Genomic DNA, 21,631 nt, shown 5'->3' with positions numbered 1-21,631 from the left:
AATATTAGAAATATTTAACCCTCCATATGTTTATAGGCAGCATATAAACATCTTGTGTCTGTGAGCAGAAGTTATTCAGCTGTGAAAGGTCACTAACAGATCTCTGCCTGTTATTGAGCCTCAGCTGATCCAAACGTCATGAAAACAGGCAGAAAACATGTCAAAGATCAGATTCCGTTTTTATTTTCTGCATCAGTTCATTGAAATAAAATTCACCAGCAGACATAAAACGTTCACTCACACACAAAGTAAATGAATAAAGACAATGTTTTCAATTCACGATTAATAATACAGTTTAAATGGTTTCACTTCTCAAACGAGTTCACTCAGCTGAAATATTTTAATGTTCCAGAGTTCTGGAAGGAAAAGTGCGATGAGAGAACTTCTCTTCTGAATTCACTGAGCTGATGTGTCAGCAAACAGAGTGGATTCATCATCATCATGTCGGTTGAAACATGGATTTCATTTCAACATAAAATAAATGTTCAGTCGACACAGAAACAGTCATTAAGGGTGAAACCTGCAGGATGGACTTCTGAAGAGTTAGTGTTGAAATTCTGTGTTTTTCAGTCAGTTATCAATACTGAGGTTTAGTTTATTAAAACAGTAACAGGAAACATTTTAACACCATCTGCAGACTGAACCTGCGTCTGACTGTGCTTTCAGACCAAAAGCGAAGCGAGCGTTCGGGGCGGGGAGTCTACATACAAAGTCAATGCAAAGACGCATAGAGCTGCGATTTCCTGTCAGGCGGTGCGAAGGGTTGGTGCCGGTGACGTGAAGGCAACGTGAAGGCCGGAGTTGAAAATTTCCAACTCGAGCGAATTTTCGCGGGTTCTAATCGCCTTCTCGTGTTGTGTGTGAACACTTGCAGCTAATGTACTCACGCGAGGAAAGTGGCGTTTGGTCTGAAAGCACCATTACAGCTCACCTGTTATCAAACAGGCAGTTAGCTCGCACGCTAACTTCCTGCTGCTGCTTCACATTAAAAGCCCACCAGAGGTGCACTGGGGAAAGGCTTTTATTGTGAATTGAAGCAGCAGGAAGTGTGTGGTGTGAATAAAATACCGTACAGGAAATAAAATAAAGTAATAAAAGATAAAACATCAGTCGCCTAAAGACACAAATTGTAAACAGAAAAATAACAGAAACAGGAAGTTTTAGTGTTCTTATGTTATTTCATGTGGTTTTTTTATTAACGAGCTCCAGCCTCGTACTGAACCGGAGCTGAACCAGAGCGGTAGAATATGAAGGAAGATTACCCGTACAGCGAGGAACGTCAGAAAGCTGATAACCACTGTGGTGACACCCGTATCCTCTGATTGATACACGGGGAAAAAGGTAGGATTAAACTTAACCTGAAATTAAAACTGGAGTTCAAAGTTTTATTCAAGTGGAGTTAAAGTGTCTAAAAGGAGTCAAACAGAAGTTACTAAACTGGAGTTAAAGTGGTTATAAAGTACAATTAGACTGGAGTTAAACAGGGATTAATCTGGGGTTGAACTGGAGTCGAACGGGGATTAATCTGGAGTCGAACGGGGATTAATCTGGAGTCGAACTGGAGTTGAACAGGGATTGAACGGGGATTGAACTGGAGTCGAACTGGAGTCGAACAGGGATTAATCTGGAGTCGAACGGGGATTAATCTGGAGTCGAACGGGGATTAATCTGGAGTCGAACGGGGATTAATCTGGAGTCGAACTGGAGTTGAACAGGGATTGAACGGGGATTGAACTGGAGTCGAACTGGAGTCAAACTGGAGTCGAACAGGGATTGAACTGGAGTCGAACTGGAGTCGAACTGGAGTTGAACAGGGATTGAACGGGGATTGAACTGGAGTTCAACTGGAGTTGAACTGGAGTTCAACTGGAGTTGAACTGGAGTTCAACTGGAGTTGAACGGGGATTAATCTGAAGTCGAACTGGAGTTGAACAGGGATTGAACGGGGATTGAACTGGAGTCGAACAGGGATTGAACGGGGATTGAACTGGAGTCGAACTGGAGTCGAACAGGGATTGAACTGGAGTCGAACTGGAGTTGAACTGGAGTTGAACGGAGATTGAACTGGAGTTGAACTGGAGTTGAACGGAGATTGAACTGGAGTTGAACGAGGATTGAACTGGAGATAAACAGGAGTCGAACAGGGATTAATCTGGAGTCGAACAGGGATTAATCTAGAGTCGAACGGGAATTAATCTGGAGTTGAGATGTTTTTTTCAGCCCTTTAAAGAAAACATCAAACAATTTTTTCTAAAACATGAACATGTCAAACTTATTTACACCCGGTCTGACCTTTAACCTCTGCGATGATTTTCACATCAGTCCCACTCACAGGGAAGAGAACGTCCAGGAGGGTCCAGGAGAAACCAGAACACAGTGTGGTGCAGTAAAGTCTGTCTGTGATATCAGAGTCCAGGAGAGTCCAGTAACTGGTTTCAGACCTTGTTTCATTTTGATTAGTGAGATGAAAGATGATGGATTTTTGTTTGACACAGGTTAAATAAAACCAGAATGCGACAGACCGATCTGCTGCCAGCTGGAGTTTACCTGCTGTTTCATGTTAAACTTAAATACTGATGCTGTCTGTGGGTTCAGTTTTTCCAGGAGCCCGATTGGCTGATTGTTCCGACTTCTCAGGTGTGTAATTCTATAAATGGAGTGGTTCTCTGATGGAGGTGGGCGTCACCCAGAATTTAATAACATCAAATCCTAGAATGCTTTACTTCCAGTGTCTTATCATCCAACACGTCTTCAGTCCAGCTGGCTCAGGATCAGGACTCTACTGGACTGGTTTTTGCTTTTTGACTTTCTTTCTTTTTTTCTCCAGTCCAGTCTAGTCCTGATAAGCTCAGCAGAGGTCTGTAGGGGTCAGTAGAGTCCAGTAGAGTCCAGTAGACGTGTAGACACAGCATTAAGACGAGTTCTGTGCTGACAGGAAGAGGCCTCAATCAGAGGATGAAGAAGAGGAGGATGACAACGAAGAGGATGGCGAGCAACACGCCGATAGCGCACCACTGACGACGATCTGTTGAAATACACAGTGTTAATAACTGTCAACTAAGTGCAACTAACTACAGCATAGCTAACGGCAACTACTACTAACTACAGCATTACTAACTGCAACTAACTACTGCATAGCTAACGGCAACTACTACTAACTACAGCATTACTAACTGCAACTAACTACTGCATAGCTAACGGCAACTAACTACAGCATAGCTAACGGCAACTAACTACTAACTACAGCATAACTAACTGCAACTAACTACTGCATAGCTAACGGCAACTAACTACAGCATAGCTACCGGCAACTAACTACTAACTACAGCATAACTAACTGCAACTAACTACTGCATAGCTAACGGCAACTAACTACAGCATAGCTAACGGCAACTACTACTAACTACAGCATTACTAACTGCAACTAACTACTGCATAGCTAACGGCAACTAACTACAGCATAGCTAACGGCAACTAACTACTAACTACAGCATTACTAACTGCAACTAACTACTGCATAGCTAACGGCAACTAACTACAGCATTACTAACTGCAACTAACTACTGCATAGCTAACGGCAACTAACTACAGCATAACTAACTGCAACTACTACTAACTACAGCATAACTAACTGCAACTAACTACTGCATAGCTAACGGCAACTAACTACAGCATAACTAACTACAACTAACTACTGCATAACTAACTGCAACTAACTACTGCATAGCTAACGGCAACTAACTACAGCATAGCTAACGGCAACTAACTACTAACTACAGCATTACTAACTGCAACTAACTACTGCATAGCTAACGGCAACTAACTACTAACTACAGCATTACTAACGGCAACTAACTACTAACTACAGCATTACTAACGGCAACTAACTACAGCATAGCTAACGGCAACTAACTACTAACTACAGCATAACTAACTGCAACTAACTACTGCATAGCTAACGGCAACTAACTACAGCATAGCTAACGGCAACTACTACTAACTACAGCATAACTAACTGCAACTAACTACTGCATAGCTAACGGCAACTAACTACTAACTACAGCATAACTAACCGCAACTAACTACAGCATAACTTACCGCAACTAACTACAGCATAGCTAACTGCAACTAACTACTAACTACAGCATAGTTAACCGCAACTAACTACTAACTACAGCATAACTAACCGCAACTAACTACTAACTACAGCATAGTTAACCGCAACTACTACTAACTACAGCATAACTAACCGCAACTAACTACAGCATAACTTACCGCAACTAACTACAGCATAGCTAACGGCAACTAACTACTAACTACAGCATAACTAACCGCAACTACTAACTACAGCATAGCTAACCGCAACTAACTACTAACTACAGCATAGCTAACCGCAACTACTACTAACTACAGCATAGCTAACCGCAACTACTACTAACTACAGCATAACTAACCGCAACTACTAACTACAGCATAGCTAACCGCAACTAACTACTAACTACAGCATAACTAACCGCAACTAACTACTAACTACAGCATAGTTAACCGCAACTACTACTAACTACAGCATAACTAACCGCAACTAACTACTAACTACAGCATAGTTAACCGCAACTACTACTAACTACAGCATAACTAACCGCAACTAACTATTGCATAGCTAACTGCAACTACTACTAACTACTGCATAACTTATCTACAACTAACTATAACCACTTCCAAAAATACAGTGCTAATAACTTTTAACTAACTACAACTTTCACTATCAATAACCCCAACTATTGGTGTTCCTGATGTCTGATCAATACTGATGCCATCAGAGTACTTAGATCTGGTCCAAGAGAAACCTGAACCCGGATCAGTGAAGGACCAACTGGAGTAAACACCTTCAGAGCTAAAAGCTATATATCCCTTAATTATTCTTTTGATTGATTTCGGCGACTCCTCAGCAGAAACACTGAGGGTGACATCACGTGTTGCCGGGCAGAATTACCGCTGGTCATGTGAGACACTTTGGCCAGTTTCTTCATGACGTTGTCCAATCTGGACTGAGTGTTGTCCACCTCGTGAGTGAAGTCGTCCAACATCCTGCAGGAAAAACACAGAACCACTTAACAAGTCTGAGCAGGAAACAACCACAGACCCTCTCTTCCCTCAAAACCCCGACCGCCAGAGGCTCGTCCCCTCAAAACCCCGACCGCCAGAGGCTCGTCCCCTCAAAACCCCGACCGCCAGAGGCTCGTCCCCTCAAAACCCCGACCGCCAGAGGCTCGTCCCCTCAAAGACCCGACCGCCAGAGGCTCGTCCCCTCAAAACCCCGGAGGAGCTGTAAGCGAGGATGCATCAGTGTCTCCTCTGCGGAAGTCTTTTTCAGTCGTGATGTTTAAAACAGCTGGAATATACTAGAGATGCACCGAACGATCGGCCGGTGAGTAAGTTCTTGCCGTGAGTGAAGACGACACAACGCTTGCAGTTTATAATAAGGCAAAATCAGCTGTGTCCCTGCACAGACTTCACTCAGGCGGGTCGCCGAGGTACTTTAAGGGTCGCGTCAGCATATTTGTCAGAGAAACACAGAGACATTATGAGGTTAGCAGACGGGGGAGAACTGTTTAGAACTAAAATGCTGAACCTACTAGAAACAGGGTCATGTAGTCTTTCAAAAATGATCAAATAAATTATACATATAGAGGCGAACAGCAGAACAGCCTTTGTTTTCACAAGTTTTTTATGCCGTTTCATCACAAAATGCATTTTTGAGCGGTTTTGAGGCTTAAAGTCAACTGAGTAGAACTTGAATATTGGCAGTTTTACCAAAGTTGATGGTGAATCAAACATTTTCGGGGTCGAGAAGCTCCACAAGCGCCACGAGGTACGCAGTGCCGGCCGGTGCCAGTCCCGCCCACAGAGCACCCTGGTCCCAGTTACTCAGACCAGTGCAGCAGCAACAACAGAGGAAAGGCAGTTTTTCCTATTTTTGTGGCGGCCAGCCACAAAAATAGGAAATAAAATAGTCATTAGTTGCAGCGCTGAAGGCTACACCAGCCGCACGTATACAATTTTACCCCCATTCACGATAGTGGAGGGCTAAACCTGAAGTTAGCCTGCTCGGCCGGCAAAAGTCAACACAGTGGATGCTGTAGCGCTGCTGCTGACTAGCGTTTGGGGGTGACGGAGACACCAACGCACAAGTATAAATGCTACGCGTGTAGCCCCGACGCAGGAGTATAAATGGGCCATAAGTCAGTTGTTGGAGACACATTTTAAACATCGAGGGTTCTCTGTGATCATCGCTCTAAAGGGTGGTGAAAGTTCTTACACAGACTGTTCGTCCAGCTCCATGCCGATCCTCTCCGACATGTTCTTCAGGACTCCGATTGTTCCTGACACGAGCTCCAGCTGTTCATCTTGCTGCTCCACTATCAGCTGATACAAACATTCACGTTATTTCAATACATTCTTCTTTTGCTTGACATTCTTAGACCACCACACTGATACTGCACCATATCTCAGTGTTGCCGTACCTGCTGCTGGCCCTGCTGCTCCTCTATAAACTGAGTGTTGGCCTTCTGCAGTTGCTGATCCAGTCGGACGTATTTATCAGGCTGCCAGATCGGACCTTGAGCACCACGCTCGCCGAGCAGAGCCTGCACATCACAACAACACAAACACGCACTATCAGACACTTTACATCAGCAGCAGCTCCGTGTCCACACATGAACCTACCCTAGCCGTACTGTACAGAGGGCACGCGCATGACGTCACAGAACGCGGTTACGCTCACTGAGTGGCAGAAAGACGAGCAGCAGTGTTAGCTTGAATCAGCAAAAACACAAACAACACATCTAAAATGGGAAAGAGCTGCTGGTTCTTTGGTAAGCAGTGAGGATCGCTGTCGAGTCCGACTGCCTTTAATTTGAGCAAATAATCACTCCTGGTTTGCTAAATGCAGCCATGGTAACAGATGTTCTCCACTCAGTCCAGCCTGTTCCAGAAGGGGAAGTGACATCAATGCATACCCTCTATACCCTCCAGGGGCCTCCAGGGACCTCGCTTACGCTTACCCTAACCTTCAGGGACCTAGCAAACCTTCATCCTACAGGGGTCTCCAGGTGGTGGAAACTGGTGGACTTTGAAGGGTTTCAAACTTGGGGGGCTTTGAAGTGGGATTTCTTGTTTCATTAGGGGTCCCTTAAAGACTTCAAGGATTTCAGAGATGACCACGGACCTCTGAAGAGGTATCAGCAGTGTCTCGGGAAGTTTCAGGATCTTTGAAGGAGTTTTAAATTAAGGGATCTTTCAAGGGTCCTAATAGATCTCAGAAAAAGGGTTTCCAAAGGCTTTTTAAAATTCTAGCACAGTGTCCCTGAGCCTGGGGGCCCGTTGTCTCCTCTCCTCGCCTGGGCCCTCTTCGGCAGGGGTGGGGCTCCAGCTGCTTCCCCCTGCCAGCTCTCTCACAGTGGGGGCATTCGGGAGTCTCTGGGGTGCATGGCCGGTGTTGTCGGGGTAGGTTTTGGTGCTCCTCAATGGGGGCGCTTGACTGGGGGGGCCTGGGCCCCCGTCTGGGGATGAGATCGGCCTCGGGGGCTGCTGGCACTGCCTGCACTCTGGGGAGGGATGCCTCTGGCTGGGCTGGGGGACCGTTGGCCTGGTTCTCCCGCGTTATCGCTCCCTGGCGGCGGGGAGCTGTCCTTCCTTGGGGCGGCGGGGAGCTGTCCTTCCTTGGAGCGGGGTACAGCTTCCCCCGGGACATGCGGTCTGGGGTCCTTTGCGCTTTGGGGTGTCGTGGGGTGCCCTGGCTTCTGGGGGTGGGGGTCTCTGCGCGGGTTGATCCGGTTTGTTTGTTTTTGTTTGTTTGTTGTTGTTTTTCTCCTCCCCAAGCCAGGGAAGGGGGAACACAGAAAGCAACGAAACCTGCAAGAGAACAGAGCTCTGTTCTCTTGCAGGTTTCGTTGCTTTCTGCACTTGGTGTTTCCCTCTGCTTTTCCCTGTTGTCCCCACCTTCCACCCCCCTTCTCTTACAGGCCTTTCTCTGTGCTGTCTGTTTGTGCCCCCCCATCCCCGTGTCTGCCCCCCTGTCCGGACCGCTGACAAATCAATACATAATTAAATAAATAATAAAACAGACAAAGGAGTATTTTAATCCTCTCTTGTTAAAGTAAAATCTGTCTGGCACAATATGGTGTCCAGCTCATCACACTCTCTACCAGGCTGCTGGGCAGGACAGGTTAAAAAATTTAATTAAATTCTAGCACAGTCACACAGCTGTAGTCGGGTAGGTCACCTGGTGATGTGTACTTCAGGTGTGTGCATATACCTGTTTGTTCTTTCTGTCCACTGAGGCAGCAGCTGGAATCGACATCTGATCTTTCATTTCCTTTAAGAGAAGAAAAGTCAGTCAGCACCAAATCGGATGGACCAATTCTTCAGATCCACATCAAACCGGCCCGTAGCAGCTCCATAATAAACAATAAGAAGAGTATTTTTAAACACATAAACCTACAGATATAAAACAAACAGTGACCACGAGTACGATTAAATAAAGAAGCTGCTGTCTGTGGACTGAAGACAGGTGACTGATGGCGTTAGAGGACCTTGACAGTCTGTCTGGTGCTGGTGATGAAGGCTTTCCTTTTCGACAGCTCGGCCGCGTCCAGGTTGAACTTCTTTGGGTTGGACTCAACGATGCGTTCACAGACAGTTAAGAAACACGTTTGTCTTTAAGTGTTCACACTTCCAAAGCACACATCACAGCTGAGACGCAGCTCTTTAAAGGATATTGATGGTCTCGTCGAGGTCCTCCAGGTCCCACTCGATGGAACGCAGGCTGTTCCTCAGCTCATTGGTCGTCCAGTCCATTTCCTCCTTGGAGGCTCCGCCCCCCTCCTGTAGCAGCTCGCACCATCTGTGATGGAGGCTCTGAGCTGCGTTCACTGCCTTCTGTACCTCTCTGTTAACAAACAAACATAAAACATAAGCTGTGGTTATCCAGTACGGTCTGGACCACGGGGTTGGGTCAGACTCCAGGTTTGCCGGTCTGGTCTTAAGTATGAACTCTGAGAGTAGTTTGTCATTATGAGATGTTCTGGTCTGAGCCCAGAAGTCAACTCTTTAATTATGTTCTGCAGCTGCTCAGAAATGTAACCGCCCCCTCGCTGACGGTTCAAACTACAACTCAGCACAAACTGGAAAACAACCGTTTCTATCTAAAGCTATCAAACGTCTTCAAATAGGTCTCCTCCTCTCACGGAATGACCTCCTAGATCCACATCAGGCTGGTTTTAAGAGTGGCCGCTCTACTGAAACCCTGAGCCCTAAGGTCAACAAGAGCTGCAGCCCGGTCCTCGGTTCTTATCCTGCTCGACCTATCAGCATCAGCCCAAAAGGACTCATGTCCCTCCATTGGCTCCCCGGGGCCTCCAGAATCTAATCAGAGTCCCTGATGCTGCATACAGAGCAACTCCTGGGTCTGCACCATCTACCTGAACTCCACAATCCAAGCCCACGTTCCTTCTCGGCCGCTACGCTCCTCCAACGAACGCCGCCTGGCTCTGCCATCCCGTCACACAAAGCGACCTCAGTCCCTGTTCTCATCTGTGACGAGCTACCGCACGCCATCAGAGCAGGGGCGTCCCTCTCTGACTTCAAGAAGCTCCTGAAAACTCTGCAGAGAACACTTCCTCTGATAACACCTCTGACATCACTTCCTGCGCTCTTCTTCTTCTGCCTCCTAACAGGACTCCTATTCGTTAACTCTTACTTCTTCCTCCAGGCGTTCACCCCACTGATGCCGCACATCACATCACATGAGTAACCGTAGCAACAGAAGCGTCCATGCTGTGAAAACTCCTCAGTCCAGCACTGCATGATGGGTACCGCTGCCTCCATGTTCCTGCTCGACAGCCGCGGCTACAGTTACTATTGTTATTATTAATTATATCAACATTTGTGTCATTAGTACTATTATTCATCTCACTGACGTCTGAACTGTGATATTACTCATCACTGCACATGGAGGGCTGGAGACACAAACACCAACATGAAAACACACTTTACTGACTCACAAACATGCGAGTCTGAATTTCTGCTGAAAGACACAGAATAAACCTTTAAATCAGTTTCACATATCAAGTTTTGTACCCTGAACCAGAAGAGCGTTAAACTCACAGTCAAGTTAATGACGTCACTCCTGCGTTAGTGTGTAAATGTGTGTACATTGTTAGTATGTGTGTACTATGTGTAGTTTGTGAGGAAAAACACTGAGGACAACAAAGAATGAATCTGCTTCACAACTAGAGAAAACTATTAATAATTAATTAAAGATCTGCTGGTTTCTGAGTTCTTCCAGCTGCACACACATTTGATCTCTTATTATCTTCACTTTTCACCATATTTTAATATTTAGATTCATTCAGGGACAGAAAACGCTGCAGTTTGCTTTAACATGACAGCAACATGCTAACGCCACCAGGCTAACACCACCATGCTAACACCACAGCAACATGACAGCAACATGCTAACGCCACCAGGCTAACACCACAGCAACATGCTAACACCACAGCAACATGACAGCAACATGCTAACACCACACCAACATGCTAACACCACAGCAACATGACAGCAACATGCTAACACCACAGCAACATGACAGCAACATGCTAACACCACAGCAACATGACAGCAACATGCTAACGCCACAGCAACATGACAGCAACATGCTAACACCACAGCAACATGACAGCAACATGCTAACGCCACAGCAACATGACAGCAACATGCTAACACCACACCAACATGCTAACACCACAGCAACATGACAGCAACATGCTAACACCACAGCAACATGCTAACGCCACCAGGCTAACACCACAGCAACATGACAGCAACATGCTAACGCCACCAGGCTAACACCACCATGCTAACACCACAGTAACATGCTAACACCACCAGGCTAACACCACAGCAACATGCTAACGCGACCAGGCTAACACCATCATGCTAACACCACAGCAACATGCTAACGCCACCAGGCTAACACCATCATGCTAACACCACAGTAACATGCTAACGCCACCAGGCTAACACCACAGCAACATGCTAACGCCACCAGGCTAACACCATCATGCTAACACCACAGCAACAGGCTAACACCACAGCAACATGCTAACGCCACCAGGCTAACGCCACCAGGCTAACACCACAGCAACATGCTAACAAAACACTGGCCGCTAACGTTAGCATAGCCGTCTGTAGCCTCCGTGGCTACATTCATCACTGACTAGCTTAGCGATCAGCTCTGCGCAGGCTAACACTAGCCTGTTAGCATTAGCTCGATGTAAAGAGTTCTGACCCCTTGACGACGAAGAACGGGTCTTCCATAGACATGTTGCTGCTGGTTCCGACTCAGTCGCAGCGGCGCTCCATCACACGGACTGTCGGCTGAACGGGACCGGGTTCACCTCGGCTCTGATCAGACCTCCATCAGACCCGCTGCTGCTGCCGCTGCTGCCGCTGAACTGCTTTGTTTACAAGCGGCGGCGGCTTCCGCAGCGGAAACGACCCCGTGACGTCACACACACGTTGGTTCCTCTGTCCCCGCGAGGACGCCTCAATGACGTAACGTTACAACAGGTATTAAAGTCAGAAGGTTTTAAGAGGTGCGCTCGAGCTGACTGCAGCTGACATGAGAGGCGATTTAATTTCTTTGCAAATGCCGCGAGATCAGTCGGTGATCTCAGCTCACAATGAACGTGTCCCACTTGTCTTTTTATTCCCCGACCCTGAATCTGTTGAGAAGTTTTCCAGCTGGAATGACTGTGACATATTATTCAAACACAGATCTATATTTTTCCACAGTTGCTTTAACAATAATATTCTTTTTCTAATGAACCATTCTGAACGCTTGTCTTTCTAAAACGTCCCTGCTGTTGTAACGCAAGGCGGGAGGATGTTATTAAAGGGGAACCAAAGGCGTCACTGTGTTGAGAAGTGTGGGGGGGGGGGGGCATTTAGGGGCTCATGTTAGGCCGAAACAGTTGGGCCACGAGACGTGATAATGGAGTCCCAGAACAAGACAACAAGATACTCCAATGCTATTTAGTATTAAGTATTCATTGATGAAAAAGGTTACTTGATGGGGGGGGCTCCTCCCCCAGAGGATTTTGAGCATTAAACTCTTAATTTCCTGCATTCTAGAGACATTTCTATTTATTTATGGTGGAAATGTCTTTATTTATGTGAAGGGAAACAAATTCAGGTCGCCGGTGACAGTTCAGAATATAGAAATGTTATTGAATACAGTGCAGAAATCAGCAGCTTGTTTTTTAGCCTAAGTTACTTTTTTGGACAATGCAGATCTGTTTATTCTATATTTACATGAACATTTTATTCATCCATTCATTGTGTGCAAGTAAAACTTTCTCATAGAATTGTTATTTGTTATTTAACATTTCTTGTCGTGAGCTAATTTGCAGAAAACTTTTAGCAAATGCTTTCAAAAAGAGGTGAAGACAAAATCAACCATTTAAAAAAGTGGTGGGAACGCGTCCCCAGCGTCCCCAGCGTCCCCAGCGTCCCCATTGTAAATGACACCTGTGCTTCTCTCTACCTGTCTGTTGTGGTTAAATGGCCCCATGAAGAGAAGACGTTTGGACCATCAGGACACTTGATCACAAACAAACCTCGAGATGTTTCAGACTTGTCCGTCGGTGTGACCCAGAGAGAGACATCACCTTTCTGATGGTGAAACAACCGTTCACTTGTGTTATTCAGGGCTTCAGCCCAAAATATACCTGCTGGAACCTTTCTGTCCGTTTTTCACTGCTGTTCAAAGATGTGCTGTTTTTATGGTCTGCAGTTTAGAACATAAATCACATTTTTATGTTTTTTGTTTTTGTTTTTATGTTTTTATGAATGGAAATAAATGCAAACTATTCAGACTCTTCAGAGCCCAAAGCCTTAAAGACTCGTGATACAGGTAAATTTATTAGAAGCCTGAACTGATTAAATGTTTTATTCTTTATTTATAGTTTTCCTCTTAAAGAGGTGGATATTTGTACTGGAGTTGCAATAAAGACAGATGCATCCCCAGCTGAACCTTCCACAGTCTCCTGCTGCTCTGTTTACTGAAACCTGAAGAGGGAGAATATCTGGACTCTGGCTCTGCAGCAGATTCTGGAAAGATTCAACATTTTATTGGGAACATCGACTCTGAATTCTGTCTTTGATGGAAAATTAACTGTTTGGCTTTAAACAGAAAACAGAACGAATTAATCCCAATCAAGCTTTTGATGATTCCTGGAGAGTCAAATTTAGTCTTCACTCTAAACCTTACTTAGTGAAAAGGAAACAGAGCAGCACATTAATAACATCTCAGATCAGACAGCGTCTCGAGCCCCCACGGTGACCCCAGTCCCCACCGGGAGGCCCGAGTCACACATAACCAAGGCGGAGTTCAAGAACGAGACGCCGATCGATAAGCTGGAACCCTCATCTGTTGACGTAGTAAAATAAAAGAACCCACAGAGAGCGCGATCGACTGCGAGACAGCTGATTTATTGGCTCCTTAACATCGACAAGTTATGGACTTACATTAATAATGAAACTGTGGTTTAGGAGGTAGAGCGGGCTGCCCGTAAATCAAAAGAGCGGCGGTTCAATCCCCGGCTCCTCCAGGCTGCGTGTCGAAGTGTCCTTGGGTAAAACCCTGCACCCCCTGCTGGCTGTGAATGTATGTGATGTGTGTAAAAAGTGCTTTGAGTGGTTTTAGAAAAGCTCTCTAACAGAGCATTTCCAAGATGACCGGCGGCGCAACGACAAATCAAAAGCTAAAGGACCGAGAACAAGGACAGCTGCTGCGGAGACGGTTATATATTTAAACCTACGGTGAGTCGGCTGTCAGAGCTGAGCGGACTGTGTTGAAATCTTTGACCTTTATTTCTCGATTCCAAAATGTTTTGTAATGGAGAAACAAACAGCCACAGATTTCAGATCAGCCTTCATTTCCTCTGAAGAAGCCAACAAAACTTCAGCTGACAGACGACACAGTTACTTTCTCCAGTTTAACCTGCTTCCTGTCTGCTCCTCGCGGCAGACAGGAAGTTGAATCACTGTCTGATGACACTTTCTCAGACTTTAATCTGCTGCTGAAAGACGTCCACAGCTCTGTGGGAGGGTTCACTCAGGCCGTGGTTGTTTTATTGTAAGTTTCCTTTGATTCTGATATTCTTTTAAACGCCTTTGTTGACTCCCTCTGGGGGCCACAGCTGCGGCCTCTACGCCGTAGTGCAGGACGCTGGAGCACTTTTAATTTCACACGAACACCTGAAAACAAACAGGGCATTAAAACCGCAGCTCTAACTGAGCCTTCTGGGCTGGAGACCAGACGAGAGTCTGTAACCAACACAGCTCTACTTCGCATGAGATGAAAAATGGCTCCGTTTTTAAAACCTGGTTACCAACGTAATTTACAGAAGCAACAGGAACTGAGAAGAAGGTGATCTGCTGCCGTTCTCTTTGCTTCTTGTGGCTGCAGCGTCTCCCAGTTTGTTATCAGCCCACCGCGTCTCGTCTGCTGTCTCTATAAATAACACGTCCTCTCTCCGCGTCGTCCCGCTCGGGCTGCATGTTTTTCATCTGTCTGGCATTTGTGTGAAACAGCAGAGTCTCCGCAGCTTCACAAATACATTTCCAAAATGGCGAGTTGATGTGCAGATGATGACACACGAGTTGTGAAGCAGAGGCACAGAAACATCAGCTGCAGCGAGGAGGCAGCCATCTTGGCTGCAGATCAGAAGGTGCTGATGTAATCTAACAAACACACGGCGCTCCTCCAGATGAGACGTGAAGCACAGGAGAGTCTATGATATCACAAGCTGCACCGAGACCAGAACTGAAGCCCTGAATCAAGCAGACGATCGTTCACTACTGCAGCGCAGCTGGAGCCACAAGGTGTCTCAGATCAGTTTTATCTAAACTCTACCAGCGGAGATCCCCCACCAGGGAACACAGACCCGGGCCCGGGTCTTCCTTCCTCTTCTGACGTGAAGCGTTTGCTTCTGTTGTATTTCTATGGAGGGACGAGGGCCCAGACGGGTCAGGGGCCCCGGAGCCTCTGACTGAAGGGTTCTTGTATGAAAGTCAACGTTGCAGAAGTGAAATCAAACGGTCAAACCTCAGTTTAAGAACTGAGACGGAAGCAGGACCCAAATCTACCCTGGAGGAGCAGGAGCGCCGCTCCGCCCGGCAAATCCACCCTCAGAGTCACAGTAACCTAAACTGATGAATGTGTGACTGCAGCGTTCACAGGCGGCAACGCCATTGTTCTGCGTAGAACAATAACACTGAGAACAGAAGCTGTTCTCTGCTGCAGCTCCGGTTTCAGGGGATTCTGCTGCTTAACAGCATTAATGTTACTTTATCAAATGTGTTTTACTGGTGTAAGTGAGGGATTGTAAAAGACATTTGGTGTTTGACACCTCAGATGATCATCTGCTCCTGAACCCCCCTCAGCACCGCCACAGTGCTGTTGAAGCTTCCTGTGTCCTGCAGGTGGTCCTGGTCCAGATAGCTAACCAGCTCTGACCCTGATCCACCTGCAGCCAAGGTGACCCAGAGGATGGTGCTGATCACTACGTCTGTCTGGTGTTCTCAGGGGCTGATGGGCTGGATGGTGGATCTCTTTGTCTTGGTTCCTCCGTTGGTCAGTTCTCAGGTTTTGGACCGTCTTTGGTTCAGTGGCCGAATGCGGCACCTTCTGCTGCGTCTGCACCTCCTGTCCAGACTAAAACGGTGAAAACAAAGACCTAAGACGGAGAAGTTTGGAAATGCTGCCGACCCGTTCTGCTTCTCAAAACTCCGGAGGGCGTTTTAGTGCGGACGAGCCAAAACGGAGGACTTTAGAAACGAGGACGCAGCCGCTCACACTCGGCTCTCTGATTGGCTCTCATAAGTCATGCAAAGCAGAAACACGACGCTGCTGACGGAGTTTTTGACCTGGTATTTTTATTAAATATTCTGTACTCTATTCTTCGTCTGTAGGCTGTTTATTTATTCTTTCGCCAAATCTTGTGTAACTACAGAACAGACCACCTGCTTCACGTTTACACGCCCAGTGCACGTGAACGGCCAATACATCAACGTTTTAATGTAGACAGAGATCAACTCTGATACGCAGCTAAAACTGTGGACGGAGATCGTGTTTGTTTCAGTTCTCCGACGGCCTGAGTCTGGTGTCGGTCCAGACGAGCCATCCTGCCGACAGCACCGAGGTTGTTATGGAATAAAAGTCTTACTTGGCAGGTCTCCACAGCCAAACCAAAGACCTCCTTCATGTGCGTATTCTTATACACTGAGGGGGCATGTGGGGGAGGGCTGTCATGTAAAGGTCTCACACAGTTCTCTGGTTTGATGCTAGAAACAGCATCCTGCAGTTCCCCTTTTCTCTGAAGCTCTCTTTTCTATTCTCGGACTCTAAACCAGACAAAGCCCTAGCACTTTAACATCATCAGAGAAGTAAAAAATCACTTACTTTAAAACCCACTTTCCATCAGCAACCCTGAATGTGAGCTGGTTCATGAAAAGTTCACAGCTGAGGGTTTTTAGTTAAGAGTCCTCTGGAGGCTGAGGGGGAAATCTCCAGCAGTCCGCCTGACTCTGAACCTCTGGCAGGTCTTTAATCTCTCAGCACTAATTAGCCGGTTTAACCAGACGCCCTGCGGGAGCACGAACTCCGGGAAGATGAAATTATAAAGAACCTGTGGAAAATAATCTGAGGCTCTTTAAACTGAAGCATTAGAGAGAAATCAACTTCAGCCTGACGTTCTTTCATCTCGTCAGCACACAGTTTGTTCCCTCATCTCAGCTGTTGTTCTACAGAAACCTTGAAGTAAAAGTACAAAGAAAAGTTTATTTTTAAATCTAGTGAGAACAAGAGATGCTAACTTGTCTCCACAAGATAAACAGATAACCGTGCACCCGATAATAACTTATGTGTTGTAATGAAAAGGAAGGAATCTCTGAACCTCTGTCTGTCCGAGACAGAACAAACGTTCACCTGCTCGACTTCACCTTTGGCGGGAGTATTGCTGAGGACCTGTCGGAGCGCAGTGTCGAGTTTTATACAATTTGCCCAGATGATGGAGCTATAACAACGAAGTTTACGTCTTGGCAGAGCAGGAACCTCCGGCTCTGAAGAGCCTTAAACCTGCGTCCTCTCTAGCAGCCAGCAGGGGGCGACTTAAACCTGCGTCCTCTCCAGCAGCCAGCAGGGGGCGACTTAAACCTGCGTCCTCTCCAGCAGCCAGCAGGGGGCGACTTAAACCTGCGTCCTCTCCAGCAGCCAGCAGGGGGCGACTTAAACCTGCGTCCTCTCCAGCAGCCAGCAGGGGGCGACTTAAACCTGCGTCCTCTCTAGCAGCCAGCAGGGGGCGACTTAAACCTGCGTCCTCTCCAGCAGCCAGCAGGGGGCGACTTAAACCTGCGTCCTCTCTAGCAGCCAGCAGGGGGCGACTTAAACCTGCGTCCTCTCCAGCAGCCAGCAGGGGGCGACTTAAACCTGCGTCCTCTCTAGCAGCCAGCAGGGGGCGACTTAAACCTGCGTCCTCTCTAGCAGCCAGCAGGGGGCGACTTAAACCTGCGTCCTCTCCAGCAGCCAGCAGGGGGCGACTTAAACTTGCGTCCTCTCTAGCAGCCAGCAGGGGGCGACTTAAACCTGCGTCCTCTCTAGCAGCCAGCAGGGGGCGACTTAAACTTGCGTCCTCTCCAGCAGCCAGCAGGGGGCGACTTAAACCTGCGTCCTCTCCAGCAGCCAGCAGGGGGCGACTTAAACCTGCGTCCTCCCAGCAGCCAGCAGGGGGCGACTTAAACCTGCGTCCTCTCCAGCAGCCAGCAGGGGGCGACTTAAACCTGCGTCCTCTCCAGCAGCCAGCAGGGGGCGACTTAAACCTGCGTCCTCTCTAGCAGCCAGCAGGGGGCGACTTAAACCTGCGTCCTCTCCAGCAGCCAGCAGGGGGCGACTTAAACCTGCGTCCTCTCCAGCAGCCAGCAGGGGGCGACTTAAACCTGCGTCCTCTCCAGCAGCCAGCAGGGGCGACTTAAACCTGCGTCCTCTCTAGCAGCCAGCAGGGGGCGACTTAAACCTGCGTCCTCTCCAGCAGCCAGCAGGGGGCGACTTAAACCTGCGTCCTCTCTAGCAGCCAGCAGGGGGCGACTTAAACCTGCGTCCTCTCTAGCAGCCAGCAGGGGGCGACTTAAACTGCGTCCTCTCTAGCAGCCAGCAGGGGCGACTTAAACCTGCGTCCTCTCCAGCAGCCAGCAGGGGGCGACTTAAACCTGCGTCCTCTCTAGCAGCCAGCAGGGGGCGACTTAAACCTGCGTCCTCTCTAGCAGCCAGCAGGGGGCGACTTAAACCTGCGTCCTCTCCAGCAGCCAGCAGGGGGCGACTTAAACCTGCGTCCTCTCTAGCAGCCAGCAGGGGGCGACTTAAACCTGCGTCCTCTCTAGCAGCCAGCAGGGGGCGACTTAAACCTGCGTCCTCTCCAGCAGCCAGCAGGGGGCGACTTAAACCTGCGTCCTCTCCAGCAGCCAGCAGGGGGCGACTTAAACCTGCGTCCTCTCTAGCAGCCAGCAGGGGGCGACTTAAACCTGCGTCCTCTCTAGCAGCCAGCAGGGGCGACTTAAACTTGCGTCCTCTCCAGCAGCCAGCAGGGGGCGACTTAAACCTGCGTCCTCTCCAGCAGCCAGCAGGGGGCGACTTAAACCTGCGTCCTCTCTAGCAGCCAGCAGGGGGCGACTCCAGCGGCTGCAGAAAGAAGTGTGATTGTATAGAAGTCTGTGAGAAACTGTTTCTACTTGTCAGCTGATTTATTCCCTCAGTAAACTCTTTCCTGATGAGTTTCTGGTCTCAGTCGCTAGTTTCAAGTCTTCTTCAACACAGCATGATGTTCATTTAGTAAATTATGGTCCCATTTAGAGGAACAGAGACCAGGAAGCAGGGGAGGCTTTAGGGCGGGGCTACAAGGTGACCGACAGGTCGCTACCATGGCGACCTGTCAGTCAGGATAGAGGCGACTCGTATCCGCTGCTCTGTGAACATTTAACCAGTTCATTAGATGACAGTTAAAATGACAGTTAACGGTGGATGCACCTTGCTAACCAAGCTAGCTAGCGCCACCCTCTCGTTCAAATATGGTCACGACTGCAAAGCAGTGGTCCACAAATCAGCGGGTGACGTCACGGTGGCTACGTCCACTTCTTTTGCACAGGCTATGTACGTTTAGCCTTTAACGTCTGAACCATTATTCTCACAAAAAAATCTGTCCATATAAAACCAAGCTTAAGCTGCGTTCACACCGAAAGCGAATCCAGCGTTTTGGGCAGCTTCATTACAAAGTCAATGCAAAGACGTGAATTCGCTCCGGGCAGCGCGAAAGAGGCGTTTGTTGCAAAATTCGCTGGTTCGCGTGAGTTCAAATTTTTCAAAGTTCAAAAGAAATTCGCTTGACGCGATGTTGCGAAAGCCAATCAGCGGTGAGATTGTCCAAACGTCAGCGGCGGCTTCGGAGCGTTGTTTGGAGAGGACCAGGCGAGCGGTGTCGTGACAACCCGCTGGCCGACAGAGAGCTGCTAAAGAACGGGGGAGTGTACGTGTCAGGAAGGCGCTGAGTGCAGGCTGAGGACTGAGGTGTGGTGTGGACCCAAACGCAGACGCTAACAGGAGGATTCAGTTCAACAGAAAATATTTATTTAAACAAAACTTAACTGCACAGGCTTCCATAGAGCTCAAGTCCAATCCAAAGTAAATCCAAAAGACAGGTAATCCAAACAACAACAAGACAACTATATACTAACTAACAACAGGAACCAAGCTAGACAAAAACACCAGGCACAGAAGACTACAAAATAAAACAGGAAGTGAAGTTCACGGAACACTCACGGACAGATCTACCAAAGTAAAACATGGAACGACTGCAAAATCAGGACATGGACAGGACCAAACTAAAACATGGAGATAAAAGACTAAGGACAAAGACACAGACCATAAGTAATAAAACACAGAAGTACGTCGACCAAGAAAACACTAAACATGAACTAAAGCACAGGACTAAGAACTACGATGAGACAAGACAGTTACTAAGAAACTTAAAGCGAATGAACAAAATAATAAACTAGACTACAAAACTCCAAACCAGGACAATATCAAATAAACAGCAGCACAAAACCAAATCCTAACAGTACGGGGAGCAGCGCTGCAGCTTTCGGACGAATTTCTCGCCCAAGTTGAAAAAGTTGAACTCGCTCGATCCAGCGCCTCTTTCGCGGCGCCCGGCGCGTTGACTTTGTATTCGCTTTCGGTGTGAACGCAGCTTAACTTTTAAACATGTGATTCTGTTTTGAAAGCTCAAAAGATCCCTTTGAAAAAGAAGAAATAACTTGAGACTGAGCGATGAAGAATAACTTTTAATTTTGAACCTTGATCGTAACGACCACAGAGCATGCAGCGCCATCCTTCACCTGCTCCTGACACATTCAACTCTTCTCATAGCAGCAGTTTTTTTCTTTTTACTGTTTCCAGTCACAAAATGTACAGATTCAAGATAAATGATGCTTTTACATTCAAATGGAAACGAGAGCTCATCGTCTGATGACACATGCAACAACACGGGGACACGTCACAGCGGCCGGAGCCACGAGCGGCTCAGCAGCATTTCATATTTACAGATTCGCTCGTCCGTTTGGTTCCAGAGCCTCAAGGAGCTGAGCGGCCGTCAGACAGCCAATCAGACAGCTCGTCTTCCACAGAGCTGCTGAGACTTCAGTTTTAATGTCGATTCTCTTTTTGAACATCTGCGTCCGTATAAAGATTTAATCTCACGTCGGTCCTCATCAATAAATACACACATTCAGATTCACACAAAAACACTCCACCAATCAGAGAGCAGCACACCAACAAACAAACATGCTGAGAATCACTATAGCAACCGAGCCATCACAACAGAAAGGCAACAACACTCATCCAGGTAATATACAATCAGTGTAAGTGGGCGCCAACATGGCCGCCACGATGTCCAGAAGCCTTTTCGTGTCCCTGCACGTTCACCGGGGCGCGTACCAGGAAACAGGAAGTGAGGTCGGCGGGGTACCTTCAGGGTTTCAGTCCTGCCTGGGCGGGTAACGAGGCGAGCTCTCGCCACCGTTAGTCGTGTGGCCGCTGAGCCTGATTTTTAGGATCAGTGAGGCTGGAAAAGATTTCAAGGCGTGTTGCACCTGCTTCGTAGTACAGGCCCCAGCTCTCTGCAGGAAACACCGTCATTGGCTGCACCGCTCCGAGGAGGCGGGGCCTGAAGCGGGAAACCGCTCCCGACCTCGTGTTTGGTGGTCAGAGGACACAGCAGGAGGAGGATCGGAGCCAACCAGGATTCAGGATTCTTTGTGCTTGAATGAATCTTTAAGGGCAGCTCGCTCTGTGGCTCGACGCCGCGGACCGCCGTCTCCCGCCGTCTCCCGCCGTCTCCCGCTGTCTCCCCGCCAAAGGTCACGCTGATCCATCACTCCAATAAACTTAGTCCTGCACCAGAGACCCAGACTGGAGGGGCCTACACTATCACCCCCACCCTACAGCATCACCTCCACC

The 21,631-nt window shown here is 47.7% G+C and overlaps 1 protein-coding gene across 1 annotated transcript; it reads right to left on the bottom strand.

Moving 5' to 3' along the window:
- Nucleotides 1-160: 160 nt before the first annotated feature.
- On the bottom strand, nt 161-11,619 carry LOC119889394 (syntaxin-6-like). The gene is made up of 8 exons (XM_038700322.1): nt 11,351-11,619; nt 8,781-8,950; nt 8,595-8,689; nt 8,318-8,377; nt 6,525-6,647; nt 6,320-6,426; nt 4,994-5,088; nt 161-3,025 (listed from the first exon to the last, which is right to left on the bottom strand). The coding sequence occupies exons 1-8, from the start codon at nt 11,383-11,385 to the stop codon at nt 2,949-2,951; spliced, it is 762 nt and encodes a 253-aa protein (XP_038556250.1). The 5' UTR covers nt 11,386-11,619; the 3' UTR covers nt 161-2,948.
- Nucleotides 11,620-21,631: the final 10,012 nt, after the last annotated feature.

The sequence above is a fragment of the Micropterus salmoides genome, unplaced genomic scaffold (assembly GCF_014851395.1).
Source record: "Micropterus salmoides isolate LMB-PRFRI ecotype aquatic unplaced genomic scaffold, ASM1485139v1 Ms_hic_scaffold_5, whole genome shotgun sequence".
In the NCBI taxonomy this organism is placed as follows: Eukaryota; Metazoa; Chordata; class Actinopteri; order Centrarchiformes; family Centrarchidae; genus Micropterus; species Micropterus salmoides.
This window is presented reverse-complemented; position numbering and strand designations above follow the sequence as displayed.

Excerpts from the sequence above, each read along its gene's own strand:
- LOC119889394 (XM_038700322.1), bottom strand. The coding sequence starts at position 11,385 with ATGTCTATGGAAGACCCGTTCTTCGTCGTCAAGGG. Across the intron at positions 6,648-8,317 it reads TGGACAGAAAGAACAAACAG|GCTCTGCTCGGCGAGCGTGG; the intron begins GTATATGCACAC and ends TGTGATGTGCAG. Across the intron at positions 3,026-4,993 it reads AGTGTCTCACATGACCAGCG|ATCGTCGTCAGTGGTGCGCT; the intron begins GTAATTCTGCCC and ends GTATTTCAACAG.